Source organism: Cladophialophora carrionii (genome assembly GCF_000365165.1).
Source record: "Cladophialophora carrionii CBS 160.54 unplaced genomic scaffold supercont1.8, whole genome shotgun sequence".
Taxonomy (NCBI): domain Eukaryota; kingdom Fungi; phylum Ascomycota; class Eurotiomycetes; order Chaetothyriales; family Herpotrichiellaceae; genus Cladophialophora; species Cladophialophora carrionii.
In genome coordinates this window covers 537,455-554,451 of record NW_008481833.1, presented here as the reverse complement: position 1 = coordinate 554,451, position 16,997 = coordinate 537,455, and the positions used below count along the sequence as shown (strand labels likewise).

Below are 16,997 nucleotides of genomic sequence, written 5' to 3'. Positions count from 1 at the left end.
GCTGATGATGTGTTCATTCTCGAGGTGATGGTACGAGTAGCAGTGGTGCATCGTAATCGGATCGTGCACAAGTGTGTAGGCACGTAAATTCGTAGGTAGTACAGAATACGTATGTACTCAGTACGAAACCGGTTCATATATATATATATATATCCCCTTTTCCCGCAGTTTGCAGACTATACAGCGAAGATAGCATTTTGTCATCACACGGAGGGGCGGTGTCATAAACTGCGTACGCCCTGCGTTCAGAACAAGCGTATAAGCTAGGATCCCGGTCTTTTTTGGGCGATCCCCCAGAGGGCTGTGGACCAAGGACTGGAAGTTTTAACATCTGGACAGTTCCGACCGCAGGTTGCCCACCGCAAGCACGCACAAGATACACCTTGAAACTTCAATGGCTGCTGTGCTTTACAATGAAATTTGGGTGGTCAAAAGACGTCAGGTTGCCATCTTTTGCAAAGACAATACAGAGTACTTCTTTGTCATTACACTAGCTGGCCAAGAAGGGATACGAGGTGAGTATTTGAAAAGCAAAGAGGAGCGGAAAGCACTGATGGATTGAAAAGGTCCAGGGCGGATCTAACTTCGATTGTCATGTTTCCGTGGCGATATACCTTCGGGCTCTATGCTATCATATACTCCGTACGTCGCGCAACGCTTACCATGCACCCGAATCTATCCGCGGTCATTTGATCTTCAGCACAGCTCGGAGTTCATGACCGAGTACTCCGTACTCCGTATGTGACAACTACTTTAGGTTAGAACATGCACAGAACGCATCGGCTTACAACTCCCATGCCTCTCCGTCAACCATCACCTCCGGAGCGGCAATGTACGTAGGTTCCTCCTTGACGACGATGCCATCCTTGTTCAGCGTCGTTGCCTCGTCGGGAATGCGCGTCTCGTGAGTCTGCGGATCTGTCAGCGTGAGTTCGGCAAGGGATGCTCGCAATTCCCAGACCGCGTCGTTTCCACCATTGTGCATGTGCACCGTTTCGAAACGCAGATACTTGTACATATCTTCGGCACTTATCTTGGCCTTGCCATGCATGCGCTCCCCAATCGCTGCGGCAAGAGGTCCACGTTGGATATCGACGATCCGCGAGTTGGGAAACTCGGTCGAGAGGTCGATGTCCAGGCCCTGGAGCCATCGGAGATCATTGTTTTGATCGAAGAAGAGGAAAAGAACCTCGCGATTGTTGTGGTAGGGTGTGTCTTTGTTGTACGGGGGATGGTCGCCCAGTAGGGTGCGGATCTTGTTCACAAAGGCCTTCTTGACATGGAATCGGGACACGTTGTACAGGCTGCCAAAGTCGAAGTCCGTCGCTTTGACGCCGGCATTGGCGCCGAGTAGCCACTGCCGATCTTGGCAGTGCCGGGCATGCGATCCTACACCGGGAATGTGCGTGTTCTCAGTGACAGCAAAATTGCAGGCTTTGATCGAGCCCCAGGTATTTTTGGCCCGGTCGCCGGCATCTGCGAAGCGAACGCGACGGGGGTCGAAAGAGGCAACTCCAATCTCGGAGACACGATCTTGTGGAGATCCAACCTTCGGGTAATGTTTTCGACAATGGATCTCGATATCAATTGCCACAAGGACTGCGTTTCCAAAGGCCCAGCCTGGTGTGTTAGTGGTGGTAGCGGCCATTGCGATGTATTTCTGAATATACTGAAGTTGATGGGAGTCAGTGGAATGCTGAGATTTCAAGGGAATGATAACTTGCTATATGTAAGACGTCGACTTTGTCGTGACAGTTGCAGAAAGAAGTGTTATTGCTTTCCGTTCAGGCGAAGATGAACACTTGGGTCTCCGGCCAGAATGGAGGGCTCGGTACTTATGCATGTTGAACATAAAGCGTATGTAACTTCATTGTTTGGTGTCTCAATCTTGATCAAGGCACGGATCGTGTAGACAGCGTGAAACAAAGGCTCCTCTCTCGGACGGTGAACATAGACCGAACAAAGCAGTATCTGGTACTCGCCGACTATAGGGACAAACTCCAGGACCGCCATTATTACCCAGTGTTTGGGTCTTTGTTGCAGCGGAGACAGAGCGAGGCGTCAACGACAATGATGCTGGATGTTCCCAGCACCCGCGACGTCAACAAGCGGCCAAGAGTTCAACAAGACTCTGGATTGTCATCAGAGGCCGAGACGTCAACGAAGAGGTAAGAGGTTAAGATTTTGCTGGATATCCTCAGTGCCCGCGACGTCGGCAAAAGGGCAAGGGCCAGCATAACACCGGATGGTCCTGGCAGCCGCGACGTCGACAACAAGGAACTCCATCGACGCCGGGTCCACCTGGTCATAGAGTTAGCACCTATTGTACCTCACGACCCGTCGTCGTTCCCACCTGCGTCGCTGCAGCTCTGCAGCCATCGAAGCCGCTGCATTCTGACCTCAGAGGGATTTCATCCATCCCACCGCGCCCCACCCCCCGGGCCCCCCTAAACAGCCACTGCACGAGTCTCTGCCAGATGTAGTCTCCGTAGAATTGGGTACACAACTTCATCAAGGTAATTAGTTGTGAAGCACGAGAAGAGGGAAATCTGGTGTTGAGAGCGGACAATCTCTCATCACTCTCTTGCTTGTCTCTCACTTGTCTCCCCAATAACGGCAATTGCTCGATGGGGCTGAGTGCTCCGCCGGACTAGCCTAGGTCGAGGCAGATGACTTCGAAATTCAACTTTCTCCTTTACGTCCACACGTAGACGAGCTACTACTTCGCAAAGGTGTTGCAGCTCAAACAGATATTTTTTATCAAGAATTACAGCTACGGTCATCACGAACTGCTCAAATACCGCCGGCAATGCCAATAACTTGCATTGAGCATATGCGGCAAGCGCGAGACCAATGCTTGCAAAACCACGCCATCTGCAGATTGCTGCAGCTTGCCACACACCGGCCAGCTACCCAGCAGAACAAGGCGGAACTGTGGTTCATAACTTGAACAACTTGTCAACAGCCTTCCAGTCCATCGTCTTCTGCTCCTCGAAGTTCTTCTTGTCCTGCTCTTGCTGTTGATCCGCTGGAGGAAGTGTTGTGCAGTTCGCTTGCAGCATCAACCAAGCGTCTGCGGCTAGGAGCGTCGATCGTAGGCCAGCCACATCATTTGTGTCTTCTCCAGACTCAATCGGTGCGATGTGAACGGTGTGCTGATTAATATAGGACCACGGGTTGTCGGAATCCAAGCGACCTCCGATGGCGATACCGTGTCCATGTAGAAGTTGGACTGTAGAAGCTATCTGCCTTTTCCATTTTTCTTTGCATTTTAGGACCTCAGCAGAGTCTTTTTGGTCCGCAAACATTCCCTCCACCACTGCCCACCTCCTGGCTTTTGAAACATAGGTGAGAAGGACGCCGGCGACCAGCAGCTCCTTCCCCGTCTCCGCGTCGGCTGACTGGTTGGTTGCTGATAGATGGCCTTGTGCGCGCCAGTGCTGAAGTCCTCCACCTGCATCGCTGACCACAACACCCAGAAGCTTCGGAATGTGTCCACCTACGCCATCGTTCAATTTTGAATGCAGTATGGAATATGCATTGATCCTGTTCAACGAGGCATTCGAGATCTCACCATTTCTCGCGTTCCTCGTTGGTTTGTTGCAGGACAAGAAGTATAGCACCTCGCCATCTTGCGTCTGCACCTTGGCCGGCGGGTGGCGCCAATCCTTCTCCTGTCCCAGGACACGCAGATCTTGCGCTCGGTACCGAGGGAGATCCTCTGGCATCGACTCGAAGTCGGAGAATGGTAGCAGGTGGTGTTCGTAGGATGGTTTCTCTACCGGGCCACTCGTGATCTTCGCCACCGCGTCGCCGGTCTCCTGATCTGCCACCATTTTCAACTCGTACGCCGGAGTGCGCAAATGGTCCTCGAGTGTCTTCCATTGCCGAGTAGGGGGAGCCAATTCTTGCAGCACGGGCATACACTGGCTGATGATGCAGTCACACAGCTCATTCCATCGCTCAACCCACTTCTTCATGCCTTCAACTCTGGGCGCACCCTCCTTGTTAAGCTCAAGCCATTTCGTGGCAAACGGGGTGTCATTGACGTCCTCGCGCGAAACCGAGACGCGGAAACACACGGCGTTGCGCCAGAATAGTATCCAGCACTTGCCCTCGCGCTCGTTCTGCATGCCATAGCGGACGATGTGAGGGATCGAGTCGAAGAACCGGATAGTTGACATGGTTGAGAAATCGCTTCTGGCTCACATGAGTGACCTTGCCATGTGTCGCAGGGGCAGTAAATGAGGCAGTGAGATATGTCACCGCCATACAATGGCACAGTGCATTGTACAAAGAGGGAGATGTACCAGCTATGTCTAGGCAGCAGTAGTAGTCTCGTTGTTGCCTCACCTTCGCAAATCCACTCCGCTCTGCCCGTTCGTGGCTTGAGCAGGCAGCCGCAACGGCGATCGCGGTTATCAGCTATTAGGCTGTCCTCACTGCTGTACGAGTAACAATGCGGCCGTAGTACCTCGTACAGAGTCAGGTAGTCAGCTAGGACTCGTACAGGTGGCATCGCGGGGTTGACCAATTACGTCACCTGATAAAGGATTCACCCATCTTTCATACTGTGGTCACCTTACGCTCAGTGCTATTGGACCTCGCTGTATCCGCGTTAAGGAAAAGGAAGCCTCATGTCCACATGCTGGTGTATATCTCACTGGTGCCCGTCCAGGATGCGGGAACGGGTCCAGGTCCAAATCCACCTTTGTCGACGAAGTCTTCCTGACGGCGGGCCATGGGAAATTCAAGAAATGCACCTCAGAAGAAGCTTTAAATAGTTTCCATTGCAGCCTCCTACGTACGCACGTACGCGCTCGAGTCTGGCTTCGCATGTCTCGCAGCTTGGCACCTGCTTCAAGTTAGGCGTGGAAGCCGGACAAGCTTTGCTCCCCGGATCGAAGGCCTTTGCCATATATTGCAATCATTGCTCGGTCTCAGGCGCGCCATGATGCATCAGGCTCTAAGCCACAGCATGCGTCCTGACCATCTCAACGTCAGGCAGCACTCAAACAAAGCTGGATCGTGGTCACAAAATTACAGATATGGACTGTCCGCTCCTGAAATGATGCGATCCTTTGCGAGGCAAGTAAGCGATGGTCGGGGTTCCAGGAAAGTCTCAAGGCTGCAACACTTGCAGGAGGAGAAAAGTCAAGGTATGCGGGTTACAATCCAAGATATGCACTGAAAACAAGCGTCCTAATATACTCTAGTGCGATCTCGAGAAGCCACATTGCCGACGGTGCGTCTCGTCCGCCAGACAATGCGAAGGCTACGAGCGGTATGCGGTCTTCATCAATCGCGGCCAGCAGGGACTCCAGAAGAGAGAACGACTGGAGGAAGCGAGGATCCCGACGACTAGCATTCCATCTGCATTGGGCTTTCAATATGCGAATACGCCGCTGAATTTCAGTCCTTCGCCCCGTCAAGCCAATGAAACCCAGCTGATCTCCTCGTTCTGGGAGACCTACTGCGCAAGCGCCACTCGATACCCAGCTCCAACCGAGCCGGCCTGGCTCTATCGATCAATTAGCAGTGCGACGACCCCAACTACAGTTACAGCCGCACCCTCAATGCTGCTCAAGCAAGCGCTACTTTCCCTTGCGTACATCCGTATTGGTAGACTGAACGATGACCAAGCGTTGATCATCAGGGGTCAGCAGATCTACGGCCAAAGCCTGCGCTTGATGCAGCATGCCCTACGCGACCCGGTTCTCGCCCACAACGACGATATCCTCGTCGCTGCGCGATGCATGGTCTTGTACGAGTCATTCGAATCCACGTCCGGGGACATGGCCGCGTGGGAGAACCACATTCTGGGGATCGCGCGCATCATTCATCTCCGGGGTGTGCACCAAACCCGCGACCCCATCTCCCGCTCAGTGCTTGAGTCGATACGCTACAACGTGATGATTGTGTCATTGATGCGGAGCACCTCCTGCTTTCTTGGGGAGTCAGAATGGTTGACTGTGCCGTGGGCGGGAGTGTCCAAGTCCCTCGACCAGAGATTGTTCGACTATGGTTTTACACTGGCCTACATGATGCAGAGGAGCGAGACCATCTCGATGTCAACGTCACTATCAGTGCCATCCCAGCACCGGCACCAGGAACTCCACCAATCAGCATCGAAGCGACAAACCATCATTGACATCCTCGAGCAAACCCTATCGTGCTATATCGGCCTCGCAAACCTGCGCTCCGAGCTGTTAGCGACGCGGAGACAAAAGTTGCGAGTCGTGAATCCACCATCGATTCAGAGTCAACAACTGTATGACGAGGACACCACCACCGACGAGCAGCATATGCACCTCGCGCGTGCCGATAACGATCCTCAAGCCATAAGCTTCGCCATCCTCCTCGCTCTCGAACTGTCATTCTCCATCTTCGCGACCGCGCTGGTCCAGCACCTTCCTGACGATCACGATCACGATTACGCCCACGGTCACGGTCACGATCACGGTCGCGATCTCGGCCACGACCCTACCCGCCACTCGCCTCGCGACCTCTTCGCCCAGCTCGCAGAATATATGGCCCCCGCACGACGACTACAACTAGGCCAGCAACTTCTCCGACACCTGCAACTCTGCTGTGCAGTGCGATCGGAACACCTGCGCCCAAGGATCATTTTCCCCCTCAACGTCCTGCGATGGGAGATGCGGCATCGTCCGGCCGAGGCGGCACAGGTGCGGGCCTTGTTCGAGGCCGTCGCGTCGCGAGGCAAGTTTCGGATCGCCAAGGGGGCGCAGAATGCAGGGACGGAGATTGTGCCCGGGATTGTTTTGGAGTCTGAGAGATAAGATAATTATTTGTATTCATAGAATGGTGAGAGAGTAGCGGCCAAGGGCCTGTACTTCGTTTGCCCGTGTCGTTGTCCAATGATATATGAAGAGGAAGCGAGAGTGAGCAAGACAACGCAACGGGCCCGAAGGAGAAGAAAAAAAAAAATATAAGGATACTGCTGGTGAATTGGTTGAAATCGAAACTGGGATTGGAATGCTGTGACCGCACTGTACTACACGCTACACTGTACACATGGTATACCCACGTCCCGCAGTGTATCAGCCCCAATGGTGTTCCGCATATTGATTCTGGCCGTGTGGATGCAGCAGAGGAGAGCAAAGTAGACGAGACCAGAACGAGTCGAAGGCAGACAGATGGGCAGGCAGACAGGCTGACAGGCAGACACGTAGGGAGGTAAGCCATGAATTTCCACGGGACAGGCACATCTCAGGAACTCAGGGGGGACAGCAACACAGGTATCCCCGCAACACAACAATTGTGATCTATCTACATGTCGTGCCAGCTACCTCGCTGGCTTGCTAACAAATATCAAACTAATCAACAACAGGGACCCCTCATGATTTCCGGTTGGGCTCAAGAAACAGCAAATCCGTCATGGTAAACGCTTTAACATCCAGCACAGCCCGGCCCAGTTGGCCCAGCCCGGCCCGGCCCAATCCCGGCCGAGTATACGCAGGGAAACGCAACGCTTGAATCGTCTGTATTGGAAAAACTGATATTTCCGGTCGACTTCCTCTCTTACATCCTGATGACCTCGTTGGAGGAAGGTCCAGATGAATTGCTCTCGGTCTTCAGGCCTTTCTCGGCGATCCACTCGTCAGACGCAAGGTGTTCGTCACCGGTCTTGAAGACGAGACCGGGATGTGCGATGATCAAGCAGTAAGCTGCAAGGACGACCATGCTGCACGAAAAGAGTCGTCAGCAACGGAAGGTGCATGGAAGGAGCAACATCAGCAGGGAAAGGCTAAGTAACTTACACTGACTCCAGGGCAATGAAGAGGGGCTCGTCTCTCAAGGCCTCGCTGTCCCGTGAATATCCTTCGCTGAGCTCGTAGACCCGATAACAGCATCGGAGCAGGATCAGGACCGTCGCTGCGGTGAGGAAGGCGCAGAAGAGCATGAATCGTCGGGGCCAGCGGACGGCCATCCACACTGAACGGCTGCGGACGGCATAGTCGACGCATAGGCCGGCAAAGGCCACGAGCGTGATGACTTGCAGGATCAAGCCTGCCAGGGCAATGTCGACGCCAGTTTGGGACCTTCCGTTGGAGGTCGAGGACATGGCGCCGCCGACAGCTTGGAGGATGAGGGAGAGGATGTCGCATGGGATGAAGATCCAGTAGAAGTATTTGGGGGGGAAGCGGGAGTGCTTGACGCAGATGTATTCGACACTGAGGCAGGTCAGGTCAGCTTAGGTACGATAGACTCGGTGTGAAGGGGAGGAAAGTAAGGACAAACATTTGAGCCAACAGCACGTATATGGCGGCGGAGAAGAAGACGGGTCCGATTGTGATCAGCACTGGGGACATGTTAGTGAGCATGACAAGAAGGCTGGTGCAGGCAACGTACCAATCTGCATGATGAACCCAGCTTCACCCCATGGGTTCTGCCAGTACAAGATCCGTCCGACGTATCCGAGGATCTCATCGAGGCAGCCGAGCAGCATGGCACTCATGAATCCCCATTTCTTGTAGCGGAGACCAAGTACAGCTTGAATGCCCATGCAGATGGCATAGAGAGCGATGAGGGTGCTGCTCGCGGCAATTGATGGTCTGTAGCCATAGACGCTCAATTCAATCGGGCACGCCGAGACGGTGCAATTGGAGTTGTCGCCGCTGGCAAAGTAGACCACGCCGCTTGGGGAAGTGTAGACGAGGGTTTCGTCGGGAAGGCGGCTGACGGACATGGCGGTGGATTTGAGATGGGAAGTGAATTGTAGCAAAAAGGTGAAGGGGATTGCTGCTGTATTTGGAGGTTGACTGCGTGAAGATTGGGTCGGTTGGTCAGATTGCCTGCGATGGCCAACTTCTTTGCTGATGTTGAGGTTGACAGGCTCCGAGGGTTCCTGGCGAATATATAGATGAAAAGGCACAGAATGTTAGCTGGCAGACCGGATGCATCGCGAATGAATACCTGCGAGTGGTGCATGAGCTCGGGGTTGCTTGGCCTCGTCTCAGTATAGCACCTAATTAGGCAAGGCTATAGATCCCGCCATGGACATCACAGCACTAGCGATAAGGCCGTACGTCTCCGGCCGTGGTGTCTGGACCAATGGATCAGGGTAGGAGGCGGTGCAGACAGGGCTGAACAGCATCTTGCCTTCTGGTCCTGTTCAGTGCTTGTTGGGAACCCGGTGTCGAATACGTCGAAGACAACCTGTAAGTGGTCTGGGTCGAGTCCTGGAAAGACCCAAGCATGATACGGCAGCGGGCCTTGTCGTGGTCCAAGCCTATTCGGGTATTCATCTTGCGAGTGACTGGAATGAATCAAGGATGGGTCGAACACTGGTCGAGTTTCTGTGTGGAAACTCACCGGCCGTAACGTGGAGGCGCAGGCAGACACGCAGATCAGGGCGATCGTCCGAAGCCAATCACGACATCGACCACGCGTCGCAGTATGAGCCCAAGAGAGGGAAAGCGCGGTCTTGGCGTGTTAGTCACTTCACTTCCACAGCGCGACATCACCGTTTGTTGCGCCCCACCAGTTTCCTCACTGAGCTTTCACTGAACTTTCATTGAGCTTTCACTGAACTTTCACTGAGCTTTCACTGAGCTTTCACTGAGCTTTCTCCGCGCTTCCAAAAGGACTACCACCACTGCTGTCCTGAGCATGCTGTACTTGGCACGAACAGCACAAATAGTGCGACACACCGCGATAAATTGGGAACCCTGGATCATCTGGCCCGACTGCCAAGACTGACAGAGTCGCAGGCTGGAGAGGTCCAATCTGGTCTACGGAGTACACTGGGAGCAGAGTTCAATCTCCAGTCCTGGCTTCATCATGCCTGCCACTGACCAAAATAGCATCGACCCATGCACCTGTTCGGACGAGTAGAACTGCTCCTGTTCGATAGAAAGGAGAAACCACACCATCATTGTGCCGGCGGTTGGCCATGAACTCAAACCCTCACACGACGGAGCAATGTTGCTCCGAGCTGCCAGTCCGGGGCCATAGCCTCGGAGCTGCGGACGATGGCTTCACGAAGTCACCTGTCGCACCTCCAGCGTGGTGCTTCTCAGCTCCCTCACGGAGCGATATGTCCGTCTCAACTCGCTATATAGCGACGACTGATTGCCTGTAGCAGAACATCGCCGTCTATGTCATAACGCTATACTCACCACATCCTATCACTCCGCAACTCCAGAACACGACCCAAACATGTCTCGGCCAGCAACCATGAGAGCCTGGCAATATTCTAGCACGAAAGGCGGCCTCGAAAAGCACCTGCACCTCAACGAGTCCGCCGCCATTCCCTCGCCAAAGCACGATCAACATCTCGTGCAGGTGCTTGCAGTGGCACTTAATCCCATCGACCACAAGCCCGCGGAGTTTCAACTCCTCAGCCGTCTGGCCATCCCGAAGCCAGCAACTCCGGGCCTCGACTTCGTGGGATACCTCGTCACACCGGCAGCAGGCTCAGCCTTGAAACCGGGTCGGCTCGTCCATGGCTGCACGGGCACATCACCCTTGGCGGGTGGCGGGCTGGCCGAATACGCAGTCTGCAAGCCAGAACAAGTGGTCGCTGTTCCCGAGGGGATTGATCGCACCGACGCCGCCACACTGGGTGTCGCCGGACTGACTGCCTACCAGACAATCGTCCCCTACGTCAAAGCCGGGGACGAGATTTTCATCAACGGCGGGTCCGGCGGAACAGGGATCTTCGGAATACAGATCGCGAAGGTGGTCGGCTGCTCCGTCACGACCAGCTGCTCCACGGCGAACGTGGAGCTCTGCAAGAGCCTCGGCGCGGACAGCGTCATCGACTACAAGAAACAGAGCGTCCTCGAGGCACTGAAAGCCAGTGGCCACAAATTCGACCACGTCATCGACTATGTGGGCACGGATTTCGAGCTCTACTGGAAATGCCACGAGTATACGAAACCAGGAGCGGTGTTCATGAATGTCGCCGGACACATCACGTTACCTTACTTCTGGGACTCGTTCCTGCGGCGCGTGTGGCCGCGCTTCCTCGGTGGCGGCCAGCGAAAGTCGCAGGGATTCTTCACACAGGCGAAACCCGATCAGCTGGCCCAGATCACAACCTGGATGAGGGAGGGCAAAGTGAGGACTGTCATTGACCAGACGTTTCCCTTTGAACAGGCCCGGCAGGCGATCACGAAGCTGAAGACTGGACGCGCGAGAGGCAAGATTGTCGTCGAGGTTTCTTCAAAAGGCTTCGAACCTCCGGAGGGGCGCTAACTCAAGCGTTTCCATGGCTATCCACATATATATCAGTATGTGGGCGAGGAGGTGACGGCTTGAGAGAAATCTCGTGGATTGATTAGCACGGCGTACGGTTTATGGTCGAGGACGGGCGTCTACTCAGGGACTGACATTTGTCCTCGACTTGTCTCCCTTTTCAAATCATCGACGAGCATTATATCGGAGAAGCAACTCCTCCACTACTGATCAACGTACTTACCCTCAACCCCCACTCGCCACGACCGAACGCCTTCCGTGTCATCTCCTGTGGACAATAACTGCGCATTCATCCACGTCCCTCACTCCCGATCAGGCTACAAGTCAAGCAGCGACCGCAGCTTTCGGTACATCTAGCCTCCGGGAAGATCACTATACATGTGCAAGCCGGTGCCAGCGCCCATGCCGCATATCTAGCCTACCTCATACCATTCAGTACAGGAGCCGGCACAGTCACGATCCAGCAAATTCGTTATCCATCACAATCTTATGAGCAGCCAGTCTACAGAGTGCCTGATGAGATCTCTACCGCTATGCCTCTTAAATCCAAATATTCGCCTCGACGCTCTTTCGCCCCAGGGCAGCCTCCAACGGTAAGGCCATTCCTCCGAGTCAATCTCCCCCTCCAACCAGCCCCCTTGTCACCTCCGATACCATCGTGACATTGGCTTTGAGTGAGCATGCTACAACTTACGTGCTGGTGAAGGCCAAGGCCATGCCGCCTGGGGAAACATCAAGTTCTTGAAGGAGCACAAGGAGAAGGAGAAAGAGGCAGAGTTGCGGGCGCCAGGAATTGGGTCTGGAAAGGAGAGATTGACATGGGGGCCGGTTAATATTGTATGATTCGTCGAAAACCACAGCGAGTCTCCGCTACGAGGTCCAGGCGACAGACACGGCGTAGGACGTACGGCTCTGGGCAACAGGTGATCGAAAATTCTTCCCCTGGATATCGTTGTTAGCCGCAGGTGCTGTTCCTGTCTCGCTATATATTCAATGTATTGATTGGCTGAAGTTAAAACTGATCATTGCGGTCGACGCGCCCTCTCAAGGCCAATTCTGACCCCAAAGCGTGTCATCACCAAAGTTGAAGAAATCAAGAGAGTCCATCATGGTAAAGTCCTCCGGTAGAGCCGTGGCCAGCTCGTCTGGCACTTGCAATTGATCACCGGGCAAAGTCGCATGCTGAGATTGTCTCCTCGCAAGATCAGCCTTCCTCGCATCATGCACGGCTTTGACTTCTTTGATCTTCGTCTCGACGGTGACGAAGATGAGGGGGACACTGCGCGCCAAGGCACTGTTGTGGGGAGGGGCGTTCTCGTGGGGAGACCGTGTATTACTACCACTCGTAGTAGTGGCCATTTGGATAGCCTCCTCGACCTTTGCAGACAGTTTGTCCAGCACGGCGTGGAAGTTCAAGGTCTGCGAAACGTAGTCGTGGTCCCAGCCATCGACGACGCAGAGCGACAGCTTGGAGAGCACGACGTTCAGATGGCTGACCAGCGTCCACGTCGAGTATGGGAGGTCGAAGTATGTCGACGCGGGCAGGGCGTAGAAGGTGTCGAAGAAGTGCTTGGTCGACTGCAGGCAGGCGAAGAGCAGGCTCAGCCGCGTGAGCGAGAAGGACCCGTATCTCGAGGCTTCGACCTTTTCGTCCAGGGCGATTTCGAAGAGATACGTTTCGACGCCGTAGTAATGCATGAGCAGCAACACTGTGTCGGACGCGTGAATGAGTGAGTGAGTGAGTGCCGTATTCCTCGAGCAGACCCCCGGGGTGGGGGGAGGAGGGGGGGGGGAGGGGAACTTACCATTCTGGAGGGTATCAGGAGGAGGGAGGAGGACCGGCGGTTTCAGCTTCAGTAGCTCGGCTTCCATTGACTTTACAGCGGCGCCGACGGGGACAGAGATGGTCGGCGAGGGATCCCACTCTTGTTGGTTGAATGTGCGGTTGACCTTGTCGCCCAGGTAGAGAAGCCTGACGACGTGAACAAGGTACGTGTCGGTCGGGTATTCAGCCTCCTCGGATAATAGTTGACAACATTCCTCGGTGTACTTTGTGTATCGAACGGGCTCAAAGTCACGGGCAGTCATCGAGATCCTGTTTATATGGAGGTCAGCGGGCAGGCATGTCCTTCTAGAGTAAAGGCGCATGTTGTCAGGGGCACAAGTGTCGAGATGGGCACATACACTACAGTCAGACAAAAGCAACCCAAGTAAGTCCGGCGCTCCTCCAATGTTCGTGGCGCTACATTCTCTCCGCGTCCGTCCATGCGGAAATACTCCCTCTGCGGCTTTGCGTACCTCCTCGGCGCTGTCTGCTTGTTCAACCCCAGGTCGATCATCAAGGACATGGTAAGATGAAGCAGGTTGGTGAGTTGCGTGCCAAGGTGCAAATGGGTGTGGTACCTGGTCGCATTGATTAGTTTTTGGCGCGATTCGCATGGGCACCGGAGGACATCTTAGGTACCAAGCCAGGTAGAAGAGCATGCCCTGCAGCATGTCCAAGCTCTGCTCGCTCTTGATCAGCATCCTCTGGCTGATAATCTCCCGGATCGCCTTGGCAATTGCTCCTTGCCGGGGGATATCATGGCGGCAGGTGATCATCATGACGCTCAAGAAGAAGAATGGCTTCCTGGCCCGTACGTCGCTGGACGTCACCCACGGCGATATCACGACAAACGGGAAGTGCGGTGTCAGTTCATTCCGGAAGATGTCGAGCATCAGATGTGCCTCGTCGTCGCTCTGGAGAAATTGGTCGACATAGCCGCCGATGGTGGGTGGCGTTTGGCCGCTCGAGGTCCTGGCAAGTCCGACGTTGTCAGAGGCGGCCAGAATCGCCGCGACGCCATCGAGCTTTCGCTCCAGGCGCGAGACATCGCTGTCAGTGCGTTAGCTCGATAACCGGATACTCATGGCCCCAAAGTGTTGGTTGCTGACGATTTCTGCTTCGGTTTGCGCTTCTGCGCCCCCGGCGGCTGTGCACGGCATGTCCTTTTGAGCCGCAGGCAACTGTCGGCTAGAGTCAATCGAAACACTCTCCACGAGGGCGTTCCATGGCGTACCGCTTGCAGATAATCTGCCCCTCATCGGTCTCGCATCGTACTTTGGCAACCGCGCACGGGACGCAAGCCTTTGGAGCGCGGATGCCGACGGGCTCGTTGGGCGGCGTTGCTTGTTGCATTAACGGCGGCTTTCGAGGACACGATCAGATTATGGAAGGAATGGCAAGCCCGACCGCTCCGTTCAGGTACAAGGAGGAGGGAATGACTGGACTGTCGTGTCGGACACGGGAATCCCATTCAGCCTTCGCCGGTCGCGGCCTCTGTCTAAGCGAGCCAATGACCAGGCCAGGACCTTGGCGGATATGATCCCCTAGAGGAGAACTTGCCATTGCTCGGGGCAAAACGAGGCAGTCTTTGGACGCGGTCGCGAAGGTTTAAAGAGCCAAGGCTTGGAATCATGCCTACGAGGTATAGCAGCGGCCGAAGACAACAGCCGATATGGCAACCTCAGGGCAGTCACAGCGCTCAGTCAAAGTCGCAGAGCCGGACGAGGTTGCAGACTCGTCGGATCACCCGTCTACCATTAACAAGTCCACGTCAACAGGTACAAACCATGATACCACCACAGGCCCCCAGAACACAGACTCGCAAGCCGCAGCGAATCTGGCTGCTGCGAAACCGATTGTTCTTTTTGCCGCTGTCTTCCTCTCCACCTTCTTGATGGCCTTGAATGGGTCAATCATCTCAACGGCATGTCGCAGACTTCCCACCACACCACATGCACATCCGGTTATATATGTTGACGGGATAGGCAGGCGATTCCGGAGATCACCACGCACTTCAACTCCCTGAAAGACATCGGTTGGTATGGCAGCGCATATCTGGTCTCCACGTGAGGAGCATGTTTCCTATCCGAACGGCAGCACCCCTAACAAAGACCGGCAGATGTTCCTTGCAACCTCTCGTGGGTAGAATATATACACACTTTCCGACCAAGGCAAGAGTTGTTCCTGTATTGAAAACATCATACTGACGACGATAGTACACCTACATAACCTTCGCCAGTATCTTCTCAGTCGGAGCTCTCGTTTGCGCAACAGCCCCTTCTTCCAAGGCTCTTATTGTCGGTCGGGCCATTCAGGGCATTGGCGGCGCCGGGGTTATCAATGGGGCCTTTGCAGTGATTGCTGCTGCAGCCTCACCACAGAGCAGACCGCGTGAGGCATATCTCGGGGTGTTTGGATGACAACAACTGACTTCGGCCTGCAAATAGTGCTCGTTGGGATCGCAGTCAGCCTTTCATCGTAAGTAATCCAGTCGACCACTACCCTATAGATCAGGCTGTTCTGGCCCTTGGTGTCATCTGAGGGGCGAATGCTAATCGAGGTGAATCTTGAGGTTCGGAACGATCATTGGACCTTTGATCGGTGGCGCGCTGACACACAGCGTTTCCTGGAGGTGGTGTTAGTGACCCTTTCGTCTTGTGCATAAGCGTTGACCCGCTAACAGGACCAGGCTTTTACATCAACCTCCCTCCTGGGGGACTTGTGGTCTGCACTCTCGTTTCGCTGGCAGTTCCAGAACAGATCAAGAAACAGCCGGTGAGAGGCAATCTCACGAACATTGTCACTAAAGAACTTGATCTAATCGGCTTCACACTCTTCGCGCCCGCCTGCATCATGTTTCTCCTGGCAATGATCTGGGGAGGGGAAGACTACCGCTGGGACTCTTCCGTTATCATCGGCCTCTTCTGCGGCGCCTTCGTCACCTTCATCACATTCGCAACGTGGGAGTATTTTCGCGGAGACAAGGCCATGATACCGCCTAGCATTGCCAGGAAGCCCCTTGTTATGTTCGGAGGCTTAACGTCATTCCTGCAGGTGGGAGCCTTGTTGTTGCTGAGCTATTACCTTCCGTTGTGGTTCCAAGTTGTCAAGGACGACAGTCCACTCATGAGTGGGGTGATGGTCCTCCCGACTGCCATCTCCCAGGCCATCGCGGGCATCACAGCGGGCAAATTGGGTAAGACATTTCAAACAGTACTGTGAAGGCCGGATGCTCACTGAAAGAAAGTCCAAGTCATTGGCTATTGCACCCCATGGGCCCTTCTCGGCTGCGTCTGGACCTCCGTTGGCTCGGGGTTGATGACAACGTTCACCGGGTCCAGTGGCGCCGGAGCCTGGATTGGATACCAGATCCTGGCCGGCGCCGGAAGAGGGACTGTGGTCCAGATGGTATGCCCCCTGCGAGAATCTTCATGCATATCTGGCTGACTCGAACGACGCCCGCAGCCTATTACCGCCATCCAGAATTTGTTACCTCCAAAAGAAGTTTCCATTGCAAGTTCGCAAATTTTCTTCTGGCAATATCTCGGAGGGGCAACCTTTCTCGCCGTTGGCGAGACCATCTTCACCAACACTTTGCGGTCATCATTGAAGACTTATGCTCCTGGTGTCAACCCGCAAGACGTGATTGACGTCGGAGCGTTGGCGGTCCGGTCAAGTGTGCCAAAAGCCGATCTCGAGAACGTGCTCCATGCCTACAATCATGCCATCGTGACGACATTTGTAAGTTGAATCTCCCATCTGTTAATTTGTGCTGAGCTTGCTGCAGTATCTCGCCGTCGGCGCATCCTCAGCAGCATTCCTGACCAGTTTCGGGATGGGGTTCCAGAAGCTGCCAAAGAGACAGGCGCCAAAGAAGTCGAAAGAAGGTGAAGCTTAGTACGTCCAAACCGACGCAGAGAGGAGTTACGCATGGCAGCATTCTGGCGGC

At 54.5% G+C, this 16,997-nt stretch overlaps 7 protein-coding genes across 7 annotated transcripts; 3 read left to right on the top strand and 4 right to left on the bottom strand.

Annotated features, from left to right (window-relative positions):
- Positions 1-784: 784 nt before the first annotated feature.
- G647_08857 (uncharacterized protein) lies at positions 785-1,648 on the bottom strand (the record flags this gene model as incomplete). The annotated part of the gene is made up of 1 exon (XM_008733163.1): positions 785-1,648. The coding sequence occupies one exon, from the start codon at positions 1,646-1,648 to the stop codon at positions 785-787; it is 864 nt and encodes a 287-aa protein (XP_008731385.1).
- A 1,291-nt stretch (positions 1,649-2,939) lies between these two features.
- On the bottom strand, positions 2,940-4,184 carry G647_08856 (uncharacterized protein; the record flags this gene model as incomplete). The annotated part of the gene is made up of 1 exon (XM_008733162.1): positions 2,940-4,184. One exon carries the CDS (start codon positions 4,182-4,184, stop codon positions 2,940-2,942), a length of 1,245 nt encoding a protein of 414 aa, XP_008731384.1.
- A 915-nt stretch (positions 4,185-5,099) lies between these two features.
- G647_08855 (uncharacterized protein) lies at positions 5,100-6,800 on the top strand (the record flags this gene model as incomplete). Its single annotated transcript, XM_008733161.1, has 2 exons — positions 5,100-5,159; positions 5,217-6,800. The coding sequence occupies 2 exons, from the start codon at positions 5,100-5,102 to the stop codon at positions 6,798-6,800; spliced, it is 1,644 nt and encodes a 547-aa protein (XP_008731383.1).
- Positions 6,801-7,542: 742 nt separating this feature from the next.
- On the bottom strand, positions 7,543-8,710 carry G647_08854 (uncharacterized protein; the record flags this gene model as incomplete). Its single annotated transcript, XM_008733160.1, has 4 exons — positions 7,543-7,705; positions 7,782-8,195; positions 8,263-8,323; positions 8,374-8,710. The coding sequence occupies 4 exons, from the start codon at positions 8,708-8,710 to the stop codon at positions 7,543-7,545; spliced, it is 975 nt and encodes a 324-aa protein (XP_008731382.1).
- Positions 8,711-10,182: 1,472 nt separating this feature from the next.
- Positions 10,183-11,223, top strand: G647_08853 (uncharacterized protein; the record flags this gene model as incomplete). The annotated part of the gene is made up of 1 exon (XM_008733159.1): positions 10,183-11,223. The coding sequence occupies one exon, from the start codon at positions 10,183-10,185 to the stop codon at positions 11,221-11,223; it is 1,041 nt and encodes a 346-aa protein (XP_008731381.1).
- A 1,044-nt stretch (positions 11,224-12,267) lies between these two features.
- Positions 12,268-14,208, bottom strand: G647_08852 (uncharacterized protein; the record flags this gene model as incomplete). Its single annotated transcript, XM_008733158.1, has 5 exons — positions 12,268-12,932; positions 13,029-13,318; positions 13,408-13,626; positions 13,688-14,098; positions 14,123-14,208. 5 exons carry the CDS (start codon positions 14,206-14,208, stop codon positions 12,268-12,270), a joined length of 1,671 nt encoding a protein of 556 aa, XP_008731380.1.
- Positions 14,209-14,720: 512 nt separating this feature from the next.
- On the top strand, positions 14,721-16,946 carry G647_08851 (uncharacterized protein; the record flags this gene model as incomplete). Its single annotated transcript, XM_008733157.1, has 10 exons — positions 14,721-14,956; positions 15,034-15,114; positions 15,168-15,225; positions 15,265-15,439; positions 15,496-15,526; positions 15,621-15,685; positions 15,738-16,244; positions 16,296-16,456; positions 16,514-16,789; positions 16,836-16,946. The coding sequence occupies 10 exons, from the start codon at positions 14,721-14,723 to the stop codon at positions 16,944-16,946; spliced, it is 1,701 nt and encodes a 566-aa protein (XP_008731379.1).
- Positions 16,947-16,997: the final 51 nt, after the last annotated feature.